This window comes from Clinocottus analis, unplaced genomic scaffold (genome assembly GCF_023055335.1).
Source record: "Clinocottus analis isolate CAN_PGR_092001 unplaced genomic scaffold, fCliAna1.0.p SCAF_13, whole genome shotgun sequence".
NCBI classification, from domain to species: domain Eukaryota; kingdom Metazoa; phylum Chordata; class Actinopteri; order Perciformes; family Cottidae; genus Clinocottus; species Clinocottus analis.
The window spans coordinates 2,906,275-2,927,158 of NW_027175854.1; the positions used below are offsets into that span (position 1 = coordinate 2,906,275).

At 42.5% G+C, this 20,884-nt stretch overlaps 1 protein-coding gene across 1 annotated transcript; it reads left to right on the forward strand.

The window, feature by feature from the left end:
• Nucleotides 1-97: 97 nt before the first annotated feature.
• zdhhc8a (zinc finger DHHC-type palmitoyltransferase 8a) lies at nt 98-11,705 on the forward strand. Its single transcript, XM_068574096.1, has 10 exons — nt 98-565; nt 7,393-7,514; nt 7,611-7,768; nt 8,220-8,392; nt 8,489-8,591; nt 8,730-8,821; nt 8,914-9,043; nt 9,149-9,263; nt 9,825-9,937; nt 10,057-11,705. Exons 1-10 carry the CDS (start codon nt 462-464, stop codon nt 11,350-11,352), a joined length of 2,406 nt encoding a protein of 801 aa, XP_068430197.1. The 5' UTR covers nt 98-461; the 3' UTR covers nt 11,353-11,705.
• The last annotated feature ends 9,179 nt before the right edge of the window (nt 11,706-20,884 follow it).

The following is a 20,884-nucleotide window of genomic DNA, read 5'->3' on the forward strand; positions in this document are numbered from 1 at the left end:
AATATTTGTGCACGTTATTATAAACGCCTTGCTAATATGGACATGGTGGACCATTTTCATTTGTTAGAAAGAGAGATAAGCTGAGGAGGCAGTGGGGGTGGTCTCGGCTGGGTGTAGTAGTGCTGCTCCACGTGATTCAAGAGTAAAAGCTCCACCTTTAGGATAAACCAGAGGCGGCATCCGTGCGCTGCTGCCTGCCGGGACAGACGGACAGGACGGGATGCGGGACTGAGCTGAGCCGCTGCGGGCTTTGGCTATCCGGGATTTTTTTTTTTTTCTTCCTCTTCTTCTTCTTCTTTTTTCCCTCCCCTTCCCTTTTGACTATGGTTTTCTTTTTCCAGCGCTCTGAATTTGATGCAGGGCTCGGTCCGATTAAAGGGACTGAAACGAACAGGTACTTGTCCGATGTGTGTTTGCTGTCGCTTTCGTTATGAGAGTCTGACGCGTGCGGAGAGGACAGGATGCCCGTCAGCGGCGCCGACGCACTGAAACCCAGCGCCTTCATCCCGGTGTGCACGGCCGCCGTCCTCCTGGTCGGCTCCACCTCGCTGTTCTTCGTCTTCACGTAAGTGCCACCCGAGAAATGAAAAGTTGCTCTCGTGCACTGTGGGGCTTTTTTTTTGCTTCACGGGGAAACGATCCCTCGTCATCCGCCATGCATCAGGTAGCCTCCTCTTTCGTCCAGATGTGTCTCTATGTTTGCATGTGGAATCAGTGAGAAGCTGAATATTGTGATATTGCTTCTATGTTTGTACTTTTAGTTCATTTTCAGTTCTAAAAAAAGCTGCTTGAAACCCTCATTTAAAGAGCAAATGTACAAAAAGAGAAGAATTTCTTATTTTTTTCCACTGACTTCTCCCTGCTGGCAGACTCAGGGGTGGCTAACATCTGGCCTGTTTGGCTCTGTGTGCCTGGGGACTAAGGACTGAGAGTAAGCACAGTTTAGGGGATAAGCCACCCACAATCAACATATCAAAGTGTCATTAGGGCCCACATGCATCTTAAATCTAGCTGGAGGGAATCAAACACAGTTTCTATCAAGACCAGACAACCTGTTCTGAAATTGATGTTTCACATTTGGTGAAAGTGCTGAAATGGTTAATTTTAGCCTCCTTGTTTTGACCTATTTGTGAGGAACTATAGTGGGAGGCTGAAAAGACTGCACTCAAGCCAACGCTGGCATGCAGGAAAAAATGAAATAGAATATCCTATAATACCCTGGAATCCAATTTGAAGTAGGACTATAGGTTTGTCAGATTGATCTACGTCTCTGTAAAGCTTTACATTAAAGAACCACAAAGAAAACAGACCAGTGTTGCATATTAAAAGATCCACTTTTCAAAATGAAAACCCCTCTGATACTTACAGTTTGAAGGCTCCCACCTCATCAGCTCTATGCCAGTCAGCTGACCCTTGACCTCAGGAGCCATATCTGTCCTAGTTTCTCCAGTATTCTCCAGCAGCGCACCGTTTCCACTGGAATCTGACACCAGATTGGGCGTACAGGATTAGGGTCCTCTTGTGAGTGCCTTGTGATCCCCCCATCTGGTTAAATGGACTCTTTGAATGTACTGTGAACAGATATTTATGTATTTCACCTTCCTACATTCATTCAGCAGTTTTATGAGCATTAGCTTGTTGGCGATCCTGAAAAGAAACATGCTGAATTGTATCTAGTCTTTAGTTTTTGTAGGATATGATTATACCATGTGAGAAGTGAGTCTAAAATGTCTCTTTCGTTTGAGGTGGTTGTACACACGTGGTTGTAGTTGATGTATCATCATTATTATATGAATCATTTTGGAAATTTGAAATGATTTGAGTCCCTTCGGAGCTCTCTCCATGTTTACACACATTTAAACTCTAATTCACAGTCTAAACGCTGAAGTCATTGTTACACTTTTGACACGTAAAAACAGACGCACATGCCAGAAAAGGGAGAGAAACCCTGATGAGCTCCATCTACTCTCTGTGGAAGAAAAAACAAAAAAATCAATGACCTGCTGACATGATGGATTGAGAAGAGACTGCTTCTTTTAGAGCGCATTGCTAAACCAGCAAAACCAGGACACTGCAAATGATTTAACGAACAACTGATGAATCTGCTGCTTCTTATGGGACGAGGGTTGAAATGACCTTATAACCTAAAACTCCTGAATTAACAGCCAACTAGAATAGAGCTCATGGCTGGAAAAAACACACTTTTCAGTGCTTGTGTGCACACATTTGGATATCCGGAGCGCCGACCAACCCACAAACTGTGAGTGAGGCGACCTCGTCAGTTTTATTGTGCGCTGCCTCGATCAGAAACATGTGATTCAACAAGACAGTCGGATTAGGCTCCCCGTCCTCTGTCACATGCTGACACTTAAGAATAACCCGGCCCCTATCTGAGTACTTCCAAACCACGGCTTGAGAACTACCTTTACAAAGGTGCGTCATCATTTTCTAGGCAGCCAATCAGAGCAGCCTGGGCTCAGACAGAGGCTGAATACAGGTATATTCAGACAGACAAGTCTACTTTAAGCATGTAAACACGTTCTAGTTGAAACACTGTCGACTGGCAGTTAAACCAGCGACTTGCTCGGTGTCCTTGGTGTCTGCCAAGTCAGCAGCTGCAGCTGGCGTGACTCCCTTCCTCCAAAAGATGGACAGGTGCCACACTCTGTTCAGCCCCGCCTCGGTAACACTGAGCCAAAGGGACACCGCTTGTCATCTGCCATAACGTCACCGTGGCCTTCACTCTGGTTCCTGCGAATCACGGGAACACGAGTGAATGCTATCCAGTCGGGCCTAGTCGGCTTTCGTTTTGTCACTTTTCACATTGATGGCAACACTTTTACCCCCAGATTGAATCATAAACCATGTAAAATCATAGTTATTAGTGTGTGAGAGTGTGTTTTAGGAATGCAACGGTGCGCGCTTCCGTTTCTGTTTCCACTGCAACCTTTAAAATCGCGGAGGCTCTTTTGTTTTCCTTCGTCCGATGAAATTCATCAGTTACCGGTTTCCTGCTTTTGTTCCTCTGACCATGAGCTGTTGTTTGTGTTCGTGCTTAAGGTTTTGGTGCATTGTTGAACTCAAGCTGGTCGCCTCCGCCCCACAAAGACAGCAGACATCAGAAGGACCAGGAAAAATGTCCCTTGATAATGAAGCTATGGTTCACTCTGCTGTAAACCGCTCAGAATACTGAACTGTGTTGAAACTAGAAAAGCAGCTGAAGGCAAGATGAAATATGACAATTAGAGTGACATGTTTTGCATGTGCAATCATTATGTCACATGCAAAACATGCCACTCTCACCAGAGTTGCAGTTTATGTTGAAACACTTGAAGCGAGACGATGAAATCTTTGCTGAACAGCTTCCATTGTGGCTTCAAATTGCTAAATGCTGATACTGTATATGTATCATAGACCGTATATAAGAGTGTATATACAGATTAACAGTAGCACAGAGAGAGAAGTCATCAAATCAATGCGAGCAACACTGCGTTAACAGATCAAGGCCGTTGAGTGTATTGCTGTGTTTTATTGCTATTCAACTTTTCATTTTCAAGAAGACAAAAGTGTTATTTCTTTTTTTAAAGTTCAAATGGAAATTCCTATATTACTTACAGACAGACATATTCTCTGCTCATCACTCCACTACAACATGTGTTTGCTGCTTTGTAAATGCTCTGAATATCGTACCGAGAAACTTTCAAGCTGAAATCGTTTTACTTGCACGCAACAAAAGAAAAATCCATCAAAATCATTTTGGGGGAAGTTAAAACCACAATCCCAAATTCCCTTCCTCTTTATCTGTTGCTGCACATTGAGAACAAGGATAATGAAATGCGGATCACACACACACACACACACACACACACACACACACACACACACACAATTCACGGATCACGCGAGAAAGGTTGAACCTGTGACACCGAGTGCACGCTACGAGGAGATTTATTGCATTCTGTGGGGATCGATTCACCCCGAGTGCTCCCTGCACTGACGTCTACCAACCTGACTGATGGCATGGCGGTGACGTCATGTCACCGTGATAACGTGTCCCGGAAGGAGCTGTGGCGAGCGGCAGCGGTTGCACTTGTCACTTGACCAACTGCGTGGCGTCTGCTGTGCCACTGACCCACTACGAGGATGAGGCCGGCGTGCAGATTGCAAGAGCAGCTTACTGTTCTGTGTGATTTAATACAGCTCCGCCTGGGCTGTTTTCATTAGGTGGGGCTTGTCTCTGCCGCGCCGCAGTGTAACGAACTGTCCCTCCCTGCGGTCCAGATGGCCTCGGGCCGATGATGGAGGCTCACCGGCCACACAGTGGCGGCCACGCTGTAATCCGGTCGCACAACAAATCAATCAGATGAACTTTTTTTTCACAGGCTTCCACTTCACCTTCAGTGTTTCATTCGCAGCATTTGTCATTTATTTGGAGCAGACTGTATTTGTCGTAATGCTGTGTGTGTGGGTTTTTTTTTTTCTGTCCCTGAATTGAATTGTTCAACCTTCACGTCAAATGTTCATTACATTCTCATTCTTTTGAACAAATTGCAAAATCTTTGGCACATTCACGCAAATGATTTCGTGCAATTGTCGGCTGTTTTCTGCTTTTTCAATTGCTCATGTCGTTCTGATCAAAATGTATTAAACTGGTTCTGTGTTGAATAGTCTAACCCTCCAGATTATCTCGGCATTACTTAATTGCACAAGTCGTTTCATGCAAAAAGGTTGAATAAGGTCTCATAATCTGCCAAGTATATTTATATACGTTTCTATTTGACTTTTCTTGTAAATGTGACATGAATTCCCTCACTGAAGTTCCCATACAGCACTGCATGTACAGTTCTTGCTTTTCCAACGTTTATATTTCTAATTTTGTACTTTTTAAAAATTTCTTAAATCACTCTTGTCTTTTTCTTTTCTCTATTGATCCGGCCTGTCAACAAATTATGGTAAACTGTAATTGTTAATCCCGTTTTATCTCTTGCAATCAATCCCTCACACAGTAATTTAATACTATTAAAATGTATACAGGCAACAGAAAAAGTGCAGATATTGACATAAATATTTACTTTTGTGGGACTGATTTGAGAAATGTGCCAAAGCTGGAAGCTCACTTGGTCAATGCATTGAAATGAATAATTTATCTGACTATCTGGTGAGGAAAAAGAGGAGTAACAATCTTAATTCATAGACTCAGGGTGATGATTTAAGACGATGTATTATTCAGATCTTTTGAAGCATGATGAGAGGAGTGCTTTAACTAACCAGCTCGAGTTACACAGATTAATGATTCTGATCAGCTCCGATAATTCAAGCACATGTCGAACATGTTCAGCGAGAACAACTTTGACATACATCCTCAAAAAGAAAGATGTCCTTAATCTTTTCGTCATATATTCACTGCCTCCTCATCATTTCCTTTTGCATTCTTCTTGTCCTAGTTCCATTTTGGATCTCATTATCTGTTGTAAGAGGGAGTCGTCTGCATGTATGGACTACCAGCAGTGAATGATATCCAGTATGTAATGTAAAGTGTGCTATATGGTGGCTGCACAATCTGTATGTTTAGCATCTGATGTGAGGCATCCACGACGCACTGGTCGGGCAGAAATGGTCTATAATCCAGAGATCATAATCCAGGGATTACTGGGTTTGCAGCTGGCATGGCATCAGCGGGCGTTCCTCTAGAGGGGGCGGACCCCTCCCCCACAGCCTGAAACCAGCCGGGGGGTTTGGGGATTGAAGCCTCACTGGGGCCAAGCGCATAATTGAGGCAGAATCCAGAATTTTTTTCCGTGTCTTTTTCACTTTTGATAATACTTTTTGTTTAATCACTCATTTGTGCTCACGGGTTACTTGGCCATGGAGTCATATCTGCAAGGGGGAAAAAAAAGACATGAAAAATGGAAGAAAACTCTGGTTCTTCTGCTTCCATACGGTACATGGCCATTGTTTGTCTTTACCTATGTTCAGACCACACCAGAACTGTAACCTTTGATCATTGAAATAACACATTCCCATACAAGATCTATGTAGGTTAAACATGTGACGTTCAATCAAACCCTGTTAGTATAATCCAGTGAATCTTTTCCTCTGTAACCTGATTACACTGTCCTCCCTCTAATCTCACACAGAGGAGATATAATCATACTTGCAGTATTCAGTTGAGTATAATTCAGCCTGTCCACACACACACATGCACATACTGAGTGTGTGGAAGAGATAAGTGATTGTTCTCCAAGATTTTAGGCCAATCAAAAAGATGTTTTACTGGTTGAAATCCTCACAAAACACCCTGAATACTGTGAATAAAAACAACAATAGTTTCACATATAGTTTAATAGTTTCCCATCATCTAACTTTAATCTAAGTTATCTTCTTTCTTATGTCGTCTTGCTCATTCACATTAATGTTTGTTTTTTCTTGACATCTTTAATGAGGAATATTCCGCTGCTTTTTATTGTCAGTGCAGTAATAATGAGAAAACTTTATTCAAATGTTTTTTTTTGTGCAAATCTTGTCAACCAAGAGCTCCAACTAAATGTGTTATTAGATATTCAGTTGACAATGTTAACAAACAGAGAAAAGCAGCGAGTTCTAACATTTTAAAAGCGGGAACAGGTGAATATTTGGCATTTTGGCTTTGAGGACAACTTTCCTGTGACTATTTAAATGATAGTTGAAGCTCTACTTTCTGAAAGGCTTTTGCTTTTAACAAAACTGCAATTCTAAACCAAAACCCCGTCCTTTGTCAGCTTTTTAAATATTTGGGGATGGAAATAAATTGTCAGAATAGTAAATAATTCATTAGTTGTTTGAGTCATTCTAGAGGTCAAATTCCAGATATTTTCTGGTTCAAGCTTCTCAAATGTGACGATTTGCATCTTTTGTCTGTTTTATGTCTCATTATAAACTGAACGTATTTGAGTTGAGGCAGTTTGTTGGATAAATCTAGCAATTTGACAACATTGGGAATGAGTAGCATACGCTGGGCGTCTTTTACATTTCATAGACTAAATAATTAATTGATAGTTAGCTGCAGCCCTGAAGCGTCCAGAAACGCTTCGTTGTGAAACACAAATCAAGAAGATACGTGACTGCTGGAGAGTCTGCAGAGACCCCATCATTTAATCCCTTGTTGTGGGCACTGTTGGACACACTAATACATGCTTATCTTTCACCGTAAACAATTACTTTTGGGATCAAGTGTTCCCAACAGAACAAATAGGATGAAGATTATCCCTTCAAATCTTTGTTGTAGCCTTAATTTTTGTTAACTAGGGACGAATACTTGCATTCAAAACCTCTGATTTCGCAGCAGGAATTCTGCCTTGAATGAGCACACAAGTACAGGAAATGCTCTTTCTTCCTGTGTTTTTGGATATTCAGATGCCCGTGGCTGGCCGTAACCATCTGCCCTGCGGTGCCGCCATGCTGCGCCATCCTCTTCCTCTTTGTGCTGGCCAACTTCACCATGGCAACCTTTATGGATGCTGGTGTGCTCCCAGTGGGTTAGTAATCAAAGGGATGTTACGCTATCAGTAGAAGACTTCTCTTTGTTCATTTGTGGAAGTGTCACTTTACCAGCTTCACTTGTTGTTTGACAGCAAACGAGGACGAGGACAAGGACGACGAGTTTCGCGCTCCCCTGTACAAGAATGTGGACGTGAAGGGCGTCCAGGTGCGGATGAAGTGGTGCGCGTCCTGTCACTTCTACCGGCCTCCACGATGCTCCCACTGCAGCGTCTGTGACCACTGCGTGGAGGTCAGTGCAGATTTAGAGAGAAGAGACATGGCATTGGACATCTTAAGTAAGACACACTACAACCAGGGGAGAAAAGTAAACGATTTAAATGAAGATAATGAGTGAAAAAGAGCGTGGATGGACAGATCAGAGCGTAAGAGGGAGTAGCGCTGCGAACGAGTGTCGCACTGTGTGTGGGGAAAGTCAATAAAGCGGTGAGTGATGGACAGAGTGTGATGGAGGGAGAGGGATCTCATTAATCAGGTTAATCCTTTTCTCAGATCCCTTGCAGACTCAGTAGAAATGCAATTTGAAAAAAGGTTCAGACAGTCTGCAGTAAACTAAATGCATTGAGAAAACACCGTTTTTTTTTAACAAATGCTTGATTTTCAGTGCCGCAAATGAGTTGATGTAAACTCAGTATGTCATGCTCTTTAATTTGATTTCTCTTTTCCCACAATCACCCCTTTAGGATTTTGACCATCACTGTCCCTGGGTGAACAACTGCATCGGGAGGAGAAACTACCGCTACTTCTTCCTGTTTCTGTTGTCGCTGGCGGTCCACATGATCGGTGTCTTCACCTTCGGACTCGTATATGTCCTGCACCACAAGGACGAATTATGGATGCTGCACTGCACTGTCACGTATCCTTACACACACTGTACATTTCTTAGCGTGGACATATTAAACCGTTATACTTGAGACTAATGGGAAGCAGTTCTCCTTAACAGTGTGCGCAGCTTGGTCGTGATCAGTATATCAGGGCTGTTTCTTCTCCCGGTCTTGGGCCTCACTGGATTCCACTTCTACCTGGTGTCCAGAGGCCGCACCACCAATGAACAAGTCAGTTTGAAAACTGTATCAATAGAGTAGATCTTTAAGACTTATCAATGATATTATTTCAATGCATTATCTATTAATATCTCTCGAACAAATGTGCACAATCATGAATTATATGCAGGTGTCCTTTTATCTCTCCAGGTAACTGGGAAGTTTCAAGGCGGAGTCAATCCTTTCACACGCGGTTGTTGCAACAACCTGGAGTATCTGGTTTGCAGCCCGATCGCTCCAAAGTAAGAGCCGTTTCCTCTACCTAATCAACAGTTGTTATCTTTGGAAGCCTTATAACTCCCTGGCTGACACGCTGTTTGTCATGTGACCCCAGCTACACAGCGAGGCCCCGTAAGAAAACAGCGATCCATATTCAGCCTCCCTTCCTGAGACCCGAGATTGACCGGCAGAGGCAAATGAAAGTCAGAGACAATGGGATACAGTGTCCGGATCTCCAAAACAAAGTACGTTAGAAATCAAATTAAATGCCAAATTCAAATTCTGTGGATTGTTACCTCAGTTGGCAAGCGTTCACATCCCTCATGCTTCTCTGTTTCTTCTCCTGCCAGCGAACCTCAGCTGGAGCCGTCGAGCTGTCCGACATCAAACAAATGAAAACTCCCCCACCACTGCCACCGAAACCAGAGCACAGCCTGCTGAAAAGCCAGCTGTCTGTCATGGATGGTACTATAGGATGACACATGTATACTTTGATAAGCAGCCACATATACGTACAGTATACAGTCATAGTGACAAAGATATGGCAACATACATCTAACTGTATGAGCCAGCAGAGTCAATTGAAGGAGAGGTATGTGAGATGTTTGTGGTTGTTGAGAATGAGCCTATAAACAAGTGTTGTCGGTGTAGCTCTGTGCCATTTTTGTCATCAATTGGCCACACAGTTGCACTGGGTGACACGTTCCTTTGTTATCAATGAGGGCACTGACGTTTATTTTGAGTCGATCCCACACACAGATGTCTTGGTGCTGTTATTTCATTCTGACTAGTGCACCAAATGAGTGTTAATCCGCAGCTGAAAGTAGTCCCCAACAAATGCTCCGTTTCCTGTTGAGCCTTTTAGAAAAATGTCTATATATATACTTTCTTTTTAAAGATTTCCATTTTCAGTAGGGACCAATAGATCGACATTGGTTCGGGTCTCCCCATGGAATTTGTTCATAATAAGACAAATATAGAATATCTGTAATCCGTATGCTAACCACTAAGTGTTTTCCTTTCCAGAGATGGGACACCATACCAAATCTATCATTCCTGTATCCATTCCCACTGTGCCACAGCTGCGGCCTGTCCTGGATGCCATATCCAGAGGATCGTCACCCATTCCTCCAGAGCAGGTGCTTTTCAGTCTGATATTAATGTGTTATATTGTTGGGGCATGAGCCTCATTGTCCAAGTAATGATGTTGATCCTCGTCTGACGGACATTGCCGTCTGTTTTCCGTTGCGTTGTTTAGTTGCTGAAGACGTCAGACCAGCAAGGGAACCACAAAGGTCCTGACGTCCGCTCTGAGCCTAAAGAAAGCCCCGGGAGGGGCAGCCGGAAGGCCAGCCTTCCTATCCAGACCAACAGCGTCTCCAGCTCGCTGCAGCTCAACTCTCTGACCCTCAACACCCGATCCCTCACCCTCAAACACGGCAATCGCCACGGCAGCAAATCCCATCTACCTGCCATGCACGGCGACGGTTTGGGGTCCAATCCCCCACCGGGGATCGTCAGCTCTTCCAGCCTGCTGGCCAACCACAGCAGCAGCAGCAGCCTCTCCTATGATAACCTCATGAACCCGGCAGATCCTCAGTTCCTGGCTCAGAGAGGGGTTCCTCCAGTGGGCTACCACTCTCACTTCATGGCTCTGGGCATAGACGGGTCTGTGGTGCAGCGCCCCCCTCCTCTCGGCTACAGCCCCGTGTTCATAGGCGTCACCAGACAGTCTCCTCAGCATCGAGACCCCTCACCACTGCAGGGCCGCACCTCCAGGGAGCCCTCACCTTCCTTCCAAGGTTTCACTCAGAGAGACCCTTGTCCCGCTTTTCAAGGGCTGATGCCAAGAGACCTGGCGTCCCAAAGCTTAACATCACGAGACATCAGCCCCCCGGGTCTGACGATGCGAGACAAGACCAATCAAAGTCTACGAGACAGCCTTCGCGATCTTGGTCCTCAGGGTTTGACGCCTCAGAAGTCTACTGGACGCTACGACAACTTTTCCAAAACCATCATGGCGTCGATCCACGAGAGACGGGATGTGGAGGAGAGGGATAGGATGCTGCGTCTGCAAGCCAGATCCCAGGCTCTCTACGGCCCGGATGTGGGGATCTACGACATCCCCAGCAGGAGGAGTCTGCCGCCAGACAACGTCCGACCTCCGGGCTCCCGCGGACCAACTCCTCCGGCCTACGGCTCCAGGGAGTTCCTGATGAGTACGGGCATCCTGGGTTATGGCATGAGGACCTCGCCTCTCTCCAGCTCCTCCACGTCGTCTCTGACTCGAGGCCCGAAAACGTCCAGCTCTCCTCTGCAGAGCAGCAGCAGCAGCAGCCTGCAGAGCAAAGGCCGGTCTTCTTCTCCGGCTTACTGCCCTCCTGACAGACAGGCTCAACCCCTTCCTTCCTCTACGTCCACCCTGCCCCGCTTACCCTCCGCCTCCTCCACCTCCTCCGCCCACTCATACGCCTCGTATGCCACGGCAAAACGATCCTCGCTCACATACTCCTCTGAGGGGAAGGACTCAGTCACCCTGGGAGCCCTGAAATAATAATAAAGGAAATACTCAATGTCTCTGATGGTGTGAATGAATCATCTATGCAGTGTTAGTCTCAGTCTTCACAGCTCCAAAATATGTTGTAAATACAAGGCCATATGGGACTTTACTCAGAAACTTTGAAATATTCTTGAAATTTCCTGTAAGTTTGACGAATCCGAAAAAAAAGGGTGAATCTCAGGATAGTCGTGCCTCCTCTTACAAACAGAGCGAGCTCTATAAACTCAGTCAAAGCAGAAGAGCTATGTGAAGAATACATATTAACTTATTATCTGTTTGTATGTGTTTTGATATTGCTTTTGTGAAACGATGTAATACCATATCATTTAATATGTCTCCCGCTGCAAAATACCCATTTTAATAGAATTTTGTAGTTGTTTATATGAATAAACTTATTTTGTAATTTTCATTTCTGTTTTTTACGTTATTTTCTCGGGTGAATGGCGGCCAGTGAAGGCATCTGTCCTAAAATAGAGTTTGCTGCTTTACATATTTAAAACACCTGCTGTTCTCAGCATTTAATCTGGCTTCAAAGATATTAGACTTACGCAAAGTTTGTTCCCAAATTATGAGAACTTTCACTTCTTTCCATTTAAAACTGCTGCAGTGCCGACATTTGTATAGCAGTGATAATAATGCTGGAAAAAGTTAAATTTGGACTCGTAGTGAGGATTATAATGAAATATCTAACACAATGATTCACTATTTGTGCAATGGCTTTTTTACATTGAATTTGTGTCTAGCACCCTCTAGTGAACAGTTTGAGAAGGTGGTTGTTTTTTTTTTGGTGTAAAATGTCAGAAAACAGCATGTTGTTGATGTCAAGGACAACAAGTAATGGAAAAGACCCGGGGCTCTGTATTTGGCCTATATTCCAAAAGGTCCCTTTTACACATTCATTATCACTGCAGGCAGTTTACCAGCTATCCTCTACAGTCAGAGAAATCTAGAATAATAGACAAACATCACAAGCCAGAAATCTTTTTCTACCTTTTCTCATTTAATTTCAAGGGGGAAATGTTTTTTTCTGCTTCTATAGGGTCAGATGAGGAATCCAGGAACATATTTAGTTTTTCTTTCCTGGCTGGCCTTCAGCCCAACGATGTGAGTCATTCAGGGTCTTTGTGACGGAAATATTTTTAATTACCTTGAGCTACGAGCGACAATCACACATTTATGTTTTGGCAATAAATGAGGAGGCTTGACACTTTGAGGTTGAAGCTTTTCATCTGAGTTGTTGTTGCACTTAACCTTCCAGCAGGTGGGAAGTGAAGATTTGGACAACAGGAAGGCTTGAAAGGATTGAGTAATTTAAACTTTTGGCAGGAATTTACAACACAGTTGAATAACTGACAGATCTCACACCAGAATGGTAAATTCATTGGGATGTAAAAAGGACTCGGACAGGCTTAGTTATAACCTGACAACAACAAAAGATGTGAAGCATGAACAAAAAAAGCCTCTCAGTTAGAGAGCAACAAGTGACGTGTAAACAACACTGTTTGGGGCTCATCGGAGCTGTTGTTCTTGTCCAAAATGTTTTACAAGACACAGTCTTTTCACTTAAAAGATTCAAAAGAGAGATGAGGACAATATCACTGCCTTTAACGCACCGTTAGATACTAAGAGGGACGAGAACAAGCGGCAGTGTATGAGTAATTGACGTCCTCTAGTCAAAGATGTGAGCCAGAGCTCAATAGATTATATTAAATGTTGTTTTATTTCTTATCTATTATTGTATTTCTACAGGGAAAGTAGCATCGACCACAAACCACTGCGGTCGTTGACTAAGTCGCAGCAATTTGCAAAAGCTGGCTTTATTTTTTTTAATGAAAAAAAAAGACCTTGTGAGAAGCACCTGATCTTTCGGGATCCATCTCCTTTAAAAACAGTTTCCATGATCCTGTTTATTAAAGGGACAGTTTCTCATGCTCACATGTATGCCGACACTGAAACGTTCCTTGTTTTTCTTCCCCCCAAAAAGAGTCTTTTCCAAATCTTAACTATACGTCTACACTAAGCAAGTTAATTTGAGAAAAACATAGTTTTCTCCCCGTAGATATCGAGTTTTCAGTTACAGAAAAAAACATTAGAATCATACTGTTATTCTCAGTTTGCTAATATATTTCTGAACACCTGTTGTTTTTCTTTCTCTGCAGTTTCGTATCATTCTCTCGTAAAGTTGAAGTTAGTTGTTTGTCTCAGGGAGGTATTGCTGCTAAAATGTTGAAATTACTCTCCTGTTTCAAATCCAACACAATCCACTATTTTACAATTCAGTGCCCACATCTATTAGGATCACTGCTTGCCTCTTTCCCTGTTCCTGCACAAGCTAATGTTGTATAAATTATTGTAGGTCAGGTTAGACAATTTGGATGTTATTCTGTTGTTTTTCTTCCTTGCACTCTTTCTTGTTGTTTTCTGGCGGCTCCCCTTCCTCCCCCTCGCCCCTCCTAGTTTCTGGAGCCCGAGGTAAAATGCTAATCACGGTAACGATAAGGCTGCCGTGCAATGAGGGACTTGCAGGTCGTTGGATCAAAAGTATTCTGTGCAGACTTTGGTGCCTGAAAAGCCCTCTGAATTACACCACGCTAGTTTTTTTTTAAACAATGTGTCACCATATCAAATTAGTTTTAGAGTCTCAAATATTCCTCAAGCTGGAAGTATGATACTGAAGCAATGCTGATATATCAATCACAATATCTGGTAGTTTTGCATTATAAACATGAGACAGTCAGGCGTCAGTCTGAACAAATCAAAACTGATGGCAACATGTAATTTAATCAATGATTAGTGTCCAATAGTTCGATCAGATAAATTTTATTTTGCCTCTGGATCACAGATTATTCTGCTTTGAAATGGTTCTTCTTGCATCTTGACATTAAGACACGCAGAGCAGTAAAGAAAAGCAAATAATGCTAATATGAAGATTCATCTGAGGAATATGTACTCATCATGACCTCTTGACTTGAGTTGATTTCATTCGGATCAATCTCCAAGTCACCTAAATCTTTTATGATGCTTCTGAAGATGCTGGAGATTGACCTACATTTGTGCCTCCGACTCCCTCCGTAGAAGCGTGTGTCTGTCTCTTTCAGTCTCTTTTTCTCAGCTCATTGATATGCCTGATCATCAGAGGCATTGCTGAACTGGCTGATTGTCATTTCAGCTGCAGTGCCACTGATGCATTTCATTCCCTCCCTGGGCTGTCTGTTGGTGTGATTAAGCACTTGCAGCAGTCGCACTTGACAAGAGGAGTTGGATTAATAGCACCCTGGCTTTCTCTCTCAGAGGCTGCTTATTCATTACTATTTACATTATTTATCAAATCATTGAGAAGGGATGTATCGTGGTGCTGCTCCAGGAGAAGGTGTTCCTCGATATGGACAACCCCGACCAGCTATTGCTGTTACTATAGCTCACCAAGGGGGTGCAGCAGTAAGTCGATGTGAAAGTCAGGACGTCAGGTGTTGCTTTGTCATTTATAGTCTGGGGGGAAACTCTCAATCTGACTGGCTCCTTTCATTCAATCTGATGGTTCTGCGAATTGGTATTACATATAGGTCCTCTCTGTTTATTTGAATATGGAAATAAGACTTGACCTTTCTCTTCTGAAGTTGAATTTGGTGACCTTTTTCTGGTATTTCCAGTGTTATTTTGCGCTCTGTGTGATGGCGCCATCTGGAACACGTGCAGCATTCAACACACTGCTGGCACAGATTATTTATTTTTTTGTAAACTCATGATAGATGTTTTGTCTCCGCGTTAAATTGAATTAGCCTCAGCTCTGCATGCCAGCCTGAACACAGCAGAGGTGGCCAGCGTTGGGGTTTAATTAGGACAAAAATCTGCACTGACTGGGCCTTTCTGTGTGGCCGAGTCCACAGAAAAAGGATGTGAAATGCCCCGCTGAGCACCAAAGACGTATTTCATTGCAATTAATACAGCTACATGCACGTTGTATTGCAAGATGTCCTTTTCTATGTGGCAGTTTGTTGACAGATCCTGTGTATTACACTTTACTGGGCAACTCTGTTCATCTCAGCATGTTTAGATAATGGGCAGCAGTAATTACCTTCATCTCTGTCACATAGTAGTGCCAAGTTACAATCCAGCTATCGTTGGCGATGGCAGCTGCCGCAAAACAGCGTTTACACATAAAGCTGAGGTGTGTGGTTGCGGATGTATGCGGCTGTTTTGCTCATTGAATTTGTCAATACACTGAGTAGAACAGGATTTACAAGTGCTTGCTGTTTACATGGGGAAAATTGTTTGTGTGTGTGTGTGTGTGCGTTCGTGGGCGTGTGTGTATGTGTGTGTGTGAAGTTCAAGGTTTTTTATTTTGCCATTTGTGCAGAGACCAACAGTACAGACACATTGGAATTTATTTTCGCAGCGTTCTCTGAATCAGTTTTTTAAAATAGAAACACACTATAATAGGAAGGAGAAAGAATATAAACCATGGAGAAAAACACTATACATACATATGAAAACACTATACATACACATGAATAAACACTATATGTGTGTCTGATATCAGATCAACAATAGGAGCAGAGAATGAATCAGACTGGGAAAGCGACAAAATGAAAACATGTTCTGGTCTCAAAAGATGTCCATGCAGACTGTAAGTGAACATGTCCTTCAGTGAAAACCACAACCCAAAGACGTGAGCTAGAACATTTAAACCCCAGCACAGAGCTTCTTTGGTGGCATCAACAGAGCATGCTGCTGCAGTGGATGACTATTTCTTTTATTAGTTAGTAAACGCTGGCGACTGCTATGAAGTATAGGGCAATAACATTCAAAAATGGCCTACAGCCCAAGATGTTGAACGCTTATCAATACAAAAAATATATATATTTAGCAGGCGTATGCGAGTTAGTCTGTGCAGCTTCTCGACTTGGTCATTTTACAAAGGAAATCTTTTTTTCATTTGATCTGTTTGTGCCGAATTAAATGAACAAATGCTTTGCGTTTGTTCATGAATGCACTGCACTGAATAGCTCTTTATATCCTGCTGTAATTGGACAGGGAAGACAAATCTTTAAACTTTGAATCCCTGGAAGGGTTTAACTCTTTCAGGCGTTCGCTTCCTCCTACAAAGGGACCGTGCTGGTTGTTTAAAGTTTAGCCTGTAAAGCCGCGCAGGATGTGTAATGTGTAGAATTGAAGTGGTAGCACTGTGTATCTGACCCAAATGCAAAGAAAAATGAGCTGTCTCCTCTCCAGCACTGATCTCCATTATTAGCACCAGGTTGATCATACGTGGAGCTTTCTTATTCTGGACTTTAAGGCTCCTAACTTGCTTGACATCATCACTGTCCCTACTGTTGAGTATTTGAGTTTGGACTCAAACAGGTCAATAGCCTATAATTACTTTAAGAATTGTTTGTGCAGTTGTTTTGAAACAGCACCGCGCAAGTTACAGAAAAGATAACGGAGAAATGGAGGGAGAGAGAGCAGCATGGATGCAGAAGGTTATGAAGTAACGACCAGGTTTTGTTACATTTATAGTCAGTGTGAAGATCCTGTCTGCTTCATATCTTTTCTGTGCATACATAACAAAAGTCAGCAGGTTGTGGAGCCTCTGTTATGGTGTGAGATGTGTTTGTGGTCGGGTTTAAGACCGCTGAAACCCTGACAAAGGAGGAACATCATGATTCAACATGATTCAATATGGCTGGTCCTGGAATAGCTGTAGTTTTCCATCTCCATTCACAGACCCTGTGTGAGACCGTTTGATGAGCAAGAAATGAATCTGACTTGTTTCCCAGTCAGCAGATCTTCTATATGTAAGATTGTGATGCGCCATGTAATACAAAAAAAAAAAGGATGACACATGTTTTGACTCACAAAGTACAACGGATGCACGGGTAAATGTCACTTGAATTGTACGATGAATAAGCAGCAATATAAAATAATCCGTTGGCAATCAATGTTTCCATGGAGCGTCATCGGGTGCATAAATGGGATTGTGTGACTTGAGGCCAATGCAAATGCCTCGAAGTTAAAAGCAATCCAGTGAAAATGACAGCGCCTGCAGGCAAGACACGACACACTGGAAGATGACTGCGTATCAGGTGGATGCAGGCGCTTTGTGTCACAGCATCACTTACTGTCGTTGTGACAATGAAACAGTTTCTCTCTGCAGCTTGTAGAGATAATGCAGAAGGAAGTCTTTGAGGGGGAAAAAACACATCTCTTTAAGAATTGTTTAGTGCGTCTGTGTGTGTAATCTGTTGCAAAAGATGAGCATGGGAGCTGTCAGGTAAAGTTTGGCAGCTTGAAAGTGGGAAGAGGATCATAATGACTGAAACATTCATTTTGGCTCACAGATCTATACGCTGACATTTTGTAGAATTAAGTGCTGTAAACTCGAAGTCATTTCCGAAAATGTTCACCCTGTGGAAATGTCAATACATTCAGTATAATTCATATTTAATACAAAAAGGTCTCATCCATCACGAGTGACATTTTCAGTTATTGCACAAAGATTTAATTTCCCACTATCTCACACTGACCCCCAATCAGTACGGGATTCTCTTCAGCTTTTACTTTACTTCTTACGTGTTTTGATGCACTCCTGCAAAGCTTTGGAGACAGGAAGTTTGGATATAACATCTGATAATATATATATATATATATATATATATATATATATATATATATATATATATATATATATATATATATATATATATATATATATGTGCAATGGATTATACAACTCACGTTTTGGATTATATCACCGATCGCATCAGCACAAATGAAAAAAAAATGGGTCAAATGAAAGAGACTCTGTTAGAGAACCCTGATTATTTTTCACGCCCATCATTGATGATCCATATTGTTGTTTGATTCCAGCAGCTCGTCTGAAAGCTTTCAAGACAAATCCCACAAATCTTTTGAACCACTCTGAAGTCTGGAAACCATCAAACATTTAAAATGTTATCATGATAATGTTATCCATGGTCACTTGGTTTAGTATTTCATATTTAATGGTCACTTGGTTTAATATTTTAGTCCAGTTTGAAATACCTCAACAATTATTGGATGCGTCGTCTGAAAATGTGAAGGCGTTCATGTTCCCAGGAGGATGAATCGTGATGGCTTTGACTTTACACCCAGCGCCATTATGAACTTGTTATCGTGGGGGCAAACTTTTTTTTTAATGCATCCACTGAACTGGCTTTACGGCATACATTTATAATGTATCACTGCTAATACATCCATTATTACAGCGAGCAGGAAGCCGTCGGAACCGAGTATGTCATATGAACATTAAGCGTTATGGCAATAGGAAAATAACTCTGGATTCTATTCATACATTATAAAATGTTTAGGACCTAATGATTAGAATAAGGGCTAATACAATGTTGCACAGGAGCTTTGCTTATTCAAAGACATCTATTTCCCAATTTACGTCCATGGGGAAAAGTCCTCTTGGGCCTAATGGCGTCGTTGCGTGACCTGGAAGGTGTAATTCCACGGTTGGCCACTACATCAAATCGGCTTCAAAGGCCGGCGCTCTTCCTGGGGGCTCGCTTTGGAACGGCTGCATCTCGACCTGCAGCTTCTCTCCGGCTCTGCAGGTTGAAGATATTGAGGTCACCTGACAATTGAGTCAACTTTTTCCAATTCAATCGCTTGTTAACCGTCACAGTGGCCGGTAGGTTGATTGAATTCACCCTCCACAGGGGTGAGTTTCTAACCCTGTTGAACGGCGCAATGGAGAGTATTATACAACCGGGAAGAAAGGGTGGGACACGGAGAAAAAGTAGCAGTTGCCCTGGACTGTGCCGAGGATTGTTCAATACACAGGACTAATATTACTGCTACAGCCTAGTAATATTTTAGAGCTATGGTTGGGAACATACTTTCAGTCAGAGCGTTTTTTTTTATCATCAATGAGGAGAGGTTGTATGTGGCCTAGAAACAAAGCGCTGCGCCAAGTTTTTTATCAAAGAGCTCCGACTTTTTCGGTGCTGCCACTCCGATCGTTCTCGTTGGAAATCTCTGAACGTTCCAGTAAGACACTGGTGTCGAGTCAGGCATAATATATTCAACTAATCAACGCCTCTGCACTCTGTCTGCTAGTAGAGCACAGGTTCTCAACTTTCAGTGATACCCGCTGTGAAATATTTGTTCACCTCTAACCAGTGCCAAATCACTTTTAGTTGAAAAAAAGATATAATACAGCGCTATACCATCAATGTCTGATTTAATATAGAATGTGCCCTAACCATAACCCTAACCCTTACACTTCCATTGTATTGAATATTTATTAAATAACTATTTTAAAGGATAATTGTAGCCCCACGAGTGCCTTCACCTGCCCCCGGTGGTACACGTACACCCATTTGAGAACCACTGTATCAGCGGATGGAGAGGGGGGACGTTAACAAGGGGCATTTTGGTCATTTTCTAACAAGAACCTATTATAGCTATCTCAAATCACCTCCTGGAAACACATCAAAGACAGACACCCTCCAGTTTTAGTGAGATGTCCCAGACCGGCTGGATAATTCAAATTATTTTATTAGTCATGGAGATGTTTGTGATATATTGCTGTTTTTCAATACATGTTTTGAAAGAGTTTGTGTTGAAGGTAAAACTATGAGGGGGAGACCAGAAATGTATTCATTCGCATTTCTTTATGTCTGCTTTGCATAGCTTTGTTCACGCTCACCTTGCATTTCTGTTAGATATTCACTTGTCCTAAATTGAATTTGGTGGGGAAAAAAAAGTGAATATCAAAATACCGAGTGTGATGTAAATGCTCTGGTGTCTGTCAGTGACCCAAAACCATTAAGACACTTAATGCCTGTATTTTCCATTTAATGGAACCTGGAGTGTGGAGACGAAGCGGTGGGAGAGCGGTGAGCAGCAGCACTAATTTCTGGAACAAATGGATCCGTGTTTGCATGTCAGTAAATCTCTCTACCGTGAAAACATGCCGTTTCATAGATGTTGCTTTGATTTCGCTATGCTCTTCACTTTGAGGTAGCTTTTTAATTGATTAAATAAATAATCACTTATTCTAAGAAAATTCAAGGTTCTTTTTGAGTCTTTCTTTGCCGGTTTCTGTTGCTTCTGTACTGATGTGTATATTCTGAATGATGCTATCAAGGAGGGATCCTGAATTGAACAATATCACCAACAAGGAATTACATGAAATGAAAATGAGAAAAGGCTGACTGAGCCAAGGAGTTTAATGAAACAGACTTTGGTGTCAGCTTCAAAAAACTGCAGTCTATTCGTAAAGTTTAGATGAAAAATATACTGCAGAGGCCAATGAGGATTTCTCAATGCGCCAGGATCCATGACATTGAGGGGTGCTCTAAAATCTATATCTAGACAGGCAGCTGATAGGGAGCACTGGTCTGGAGATGATAGCAGAGCCTTTTTTTTCAAACTTGGATTATTCGCTCAGTCTCAAGTGGTCTGATAGCAAATGGAAAGATGTGCTGGACTGTTTTGTTTCTTATCAAAGACGTCCATCATGTTCTTTTAGTCAAGTGGA

Excerpts from the sequence above, each read along its gene's own strand:
- zdhhc8a (XM_068574096.1), top strand. The coding sequence starts at position 462 with ATGCCCGTCAGCGGCGCCGACGCACTGAAACCCAGCGCCTTCATCCCG. Across the intron at positions 566-7,392 it reads TCGCTGTTCTTCGTCTTCAC|ATGCCCGTGGCTGGCCGTAA; the intron begins GTAAGTGCCACC and ends TTGGATATTCAG. Across the intron at positions 7,769-8,219 it reads TCTGTGACCACTGCGTGGAG|GATTTTGACCATCACTGTCC; the intron begins GTCAGTGCAGAT and ends TCACCCCTTTAG.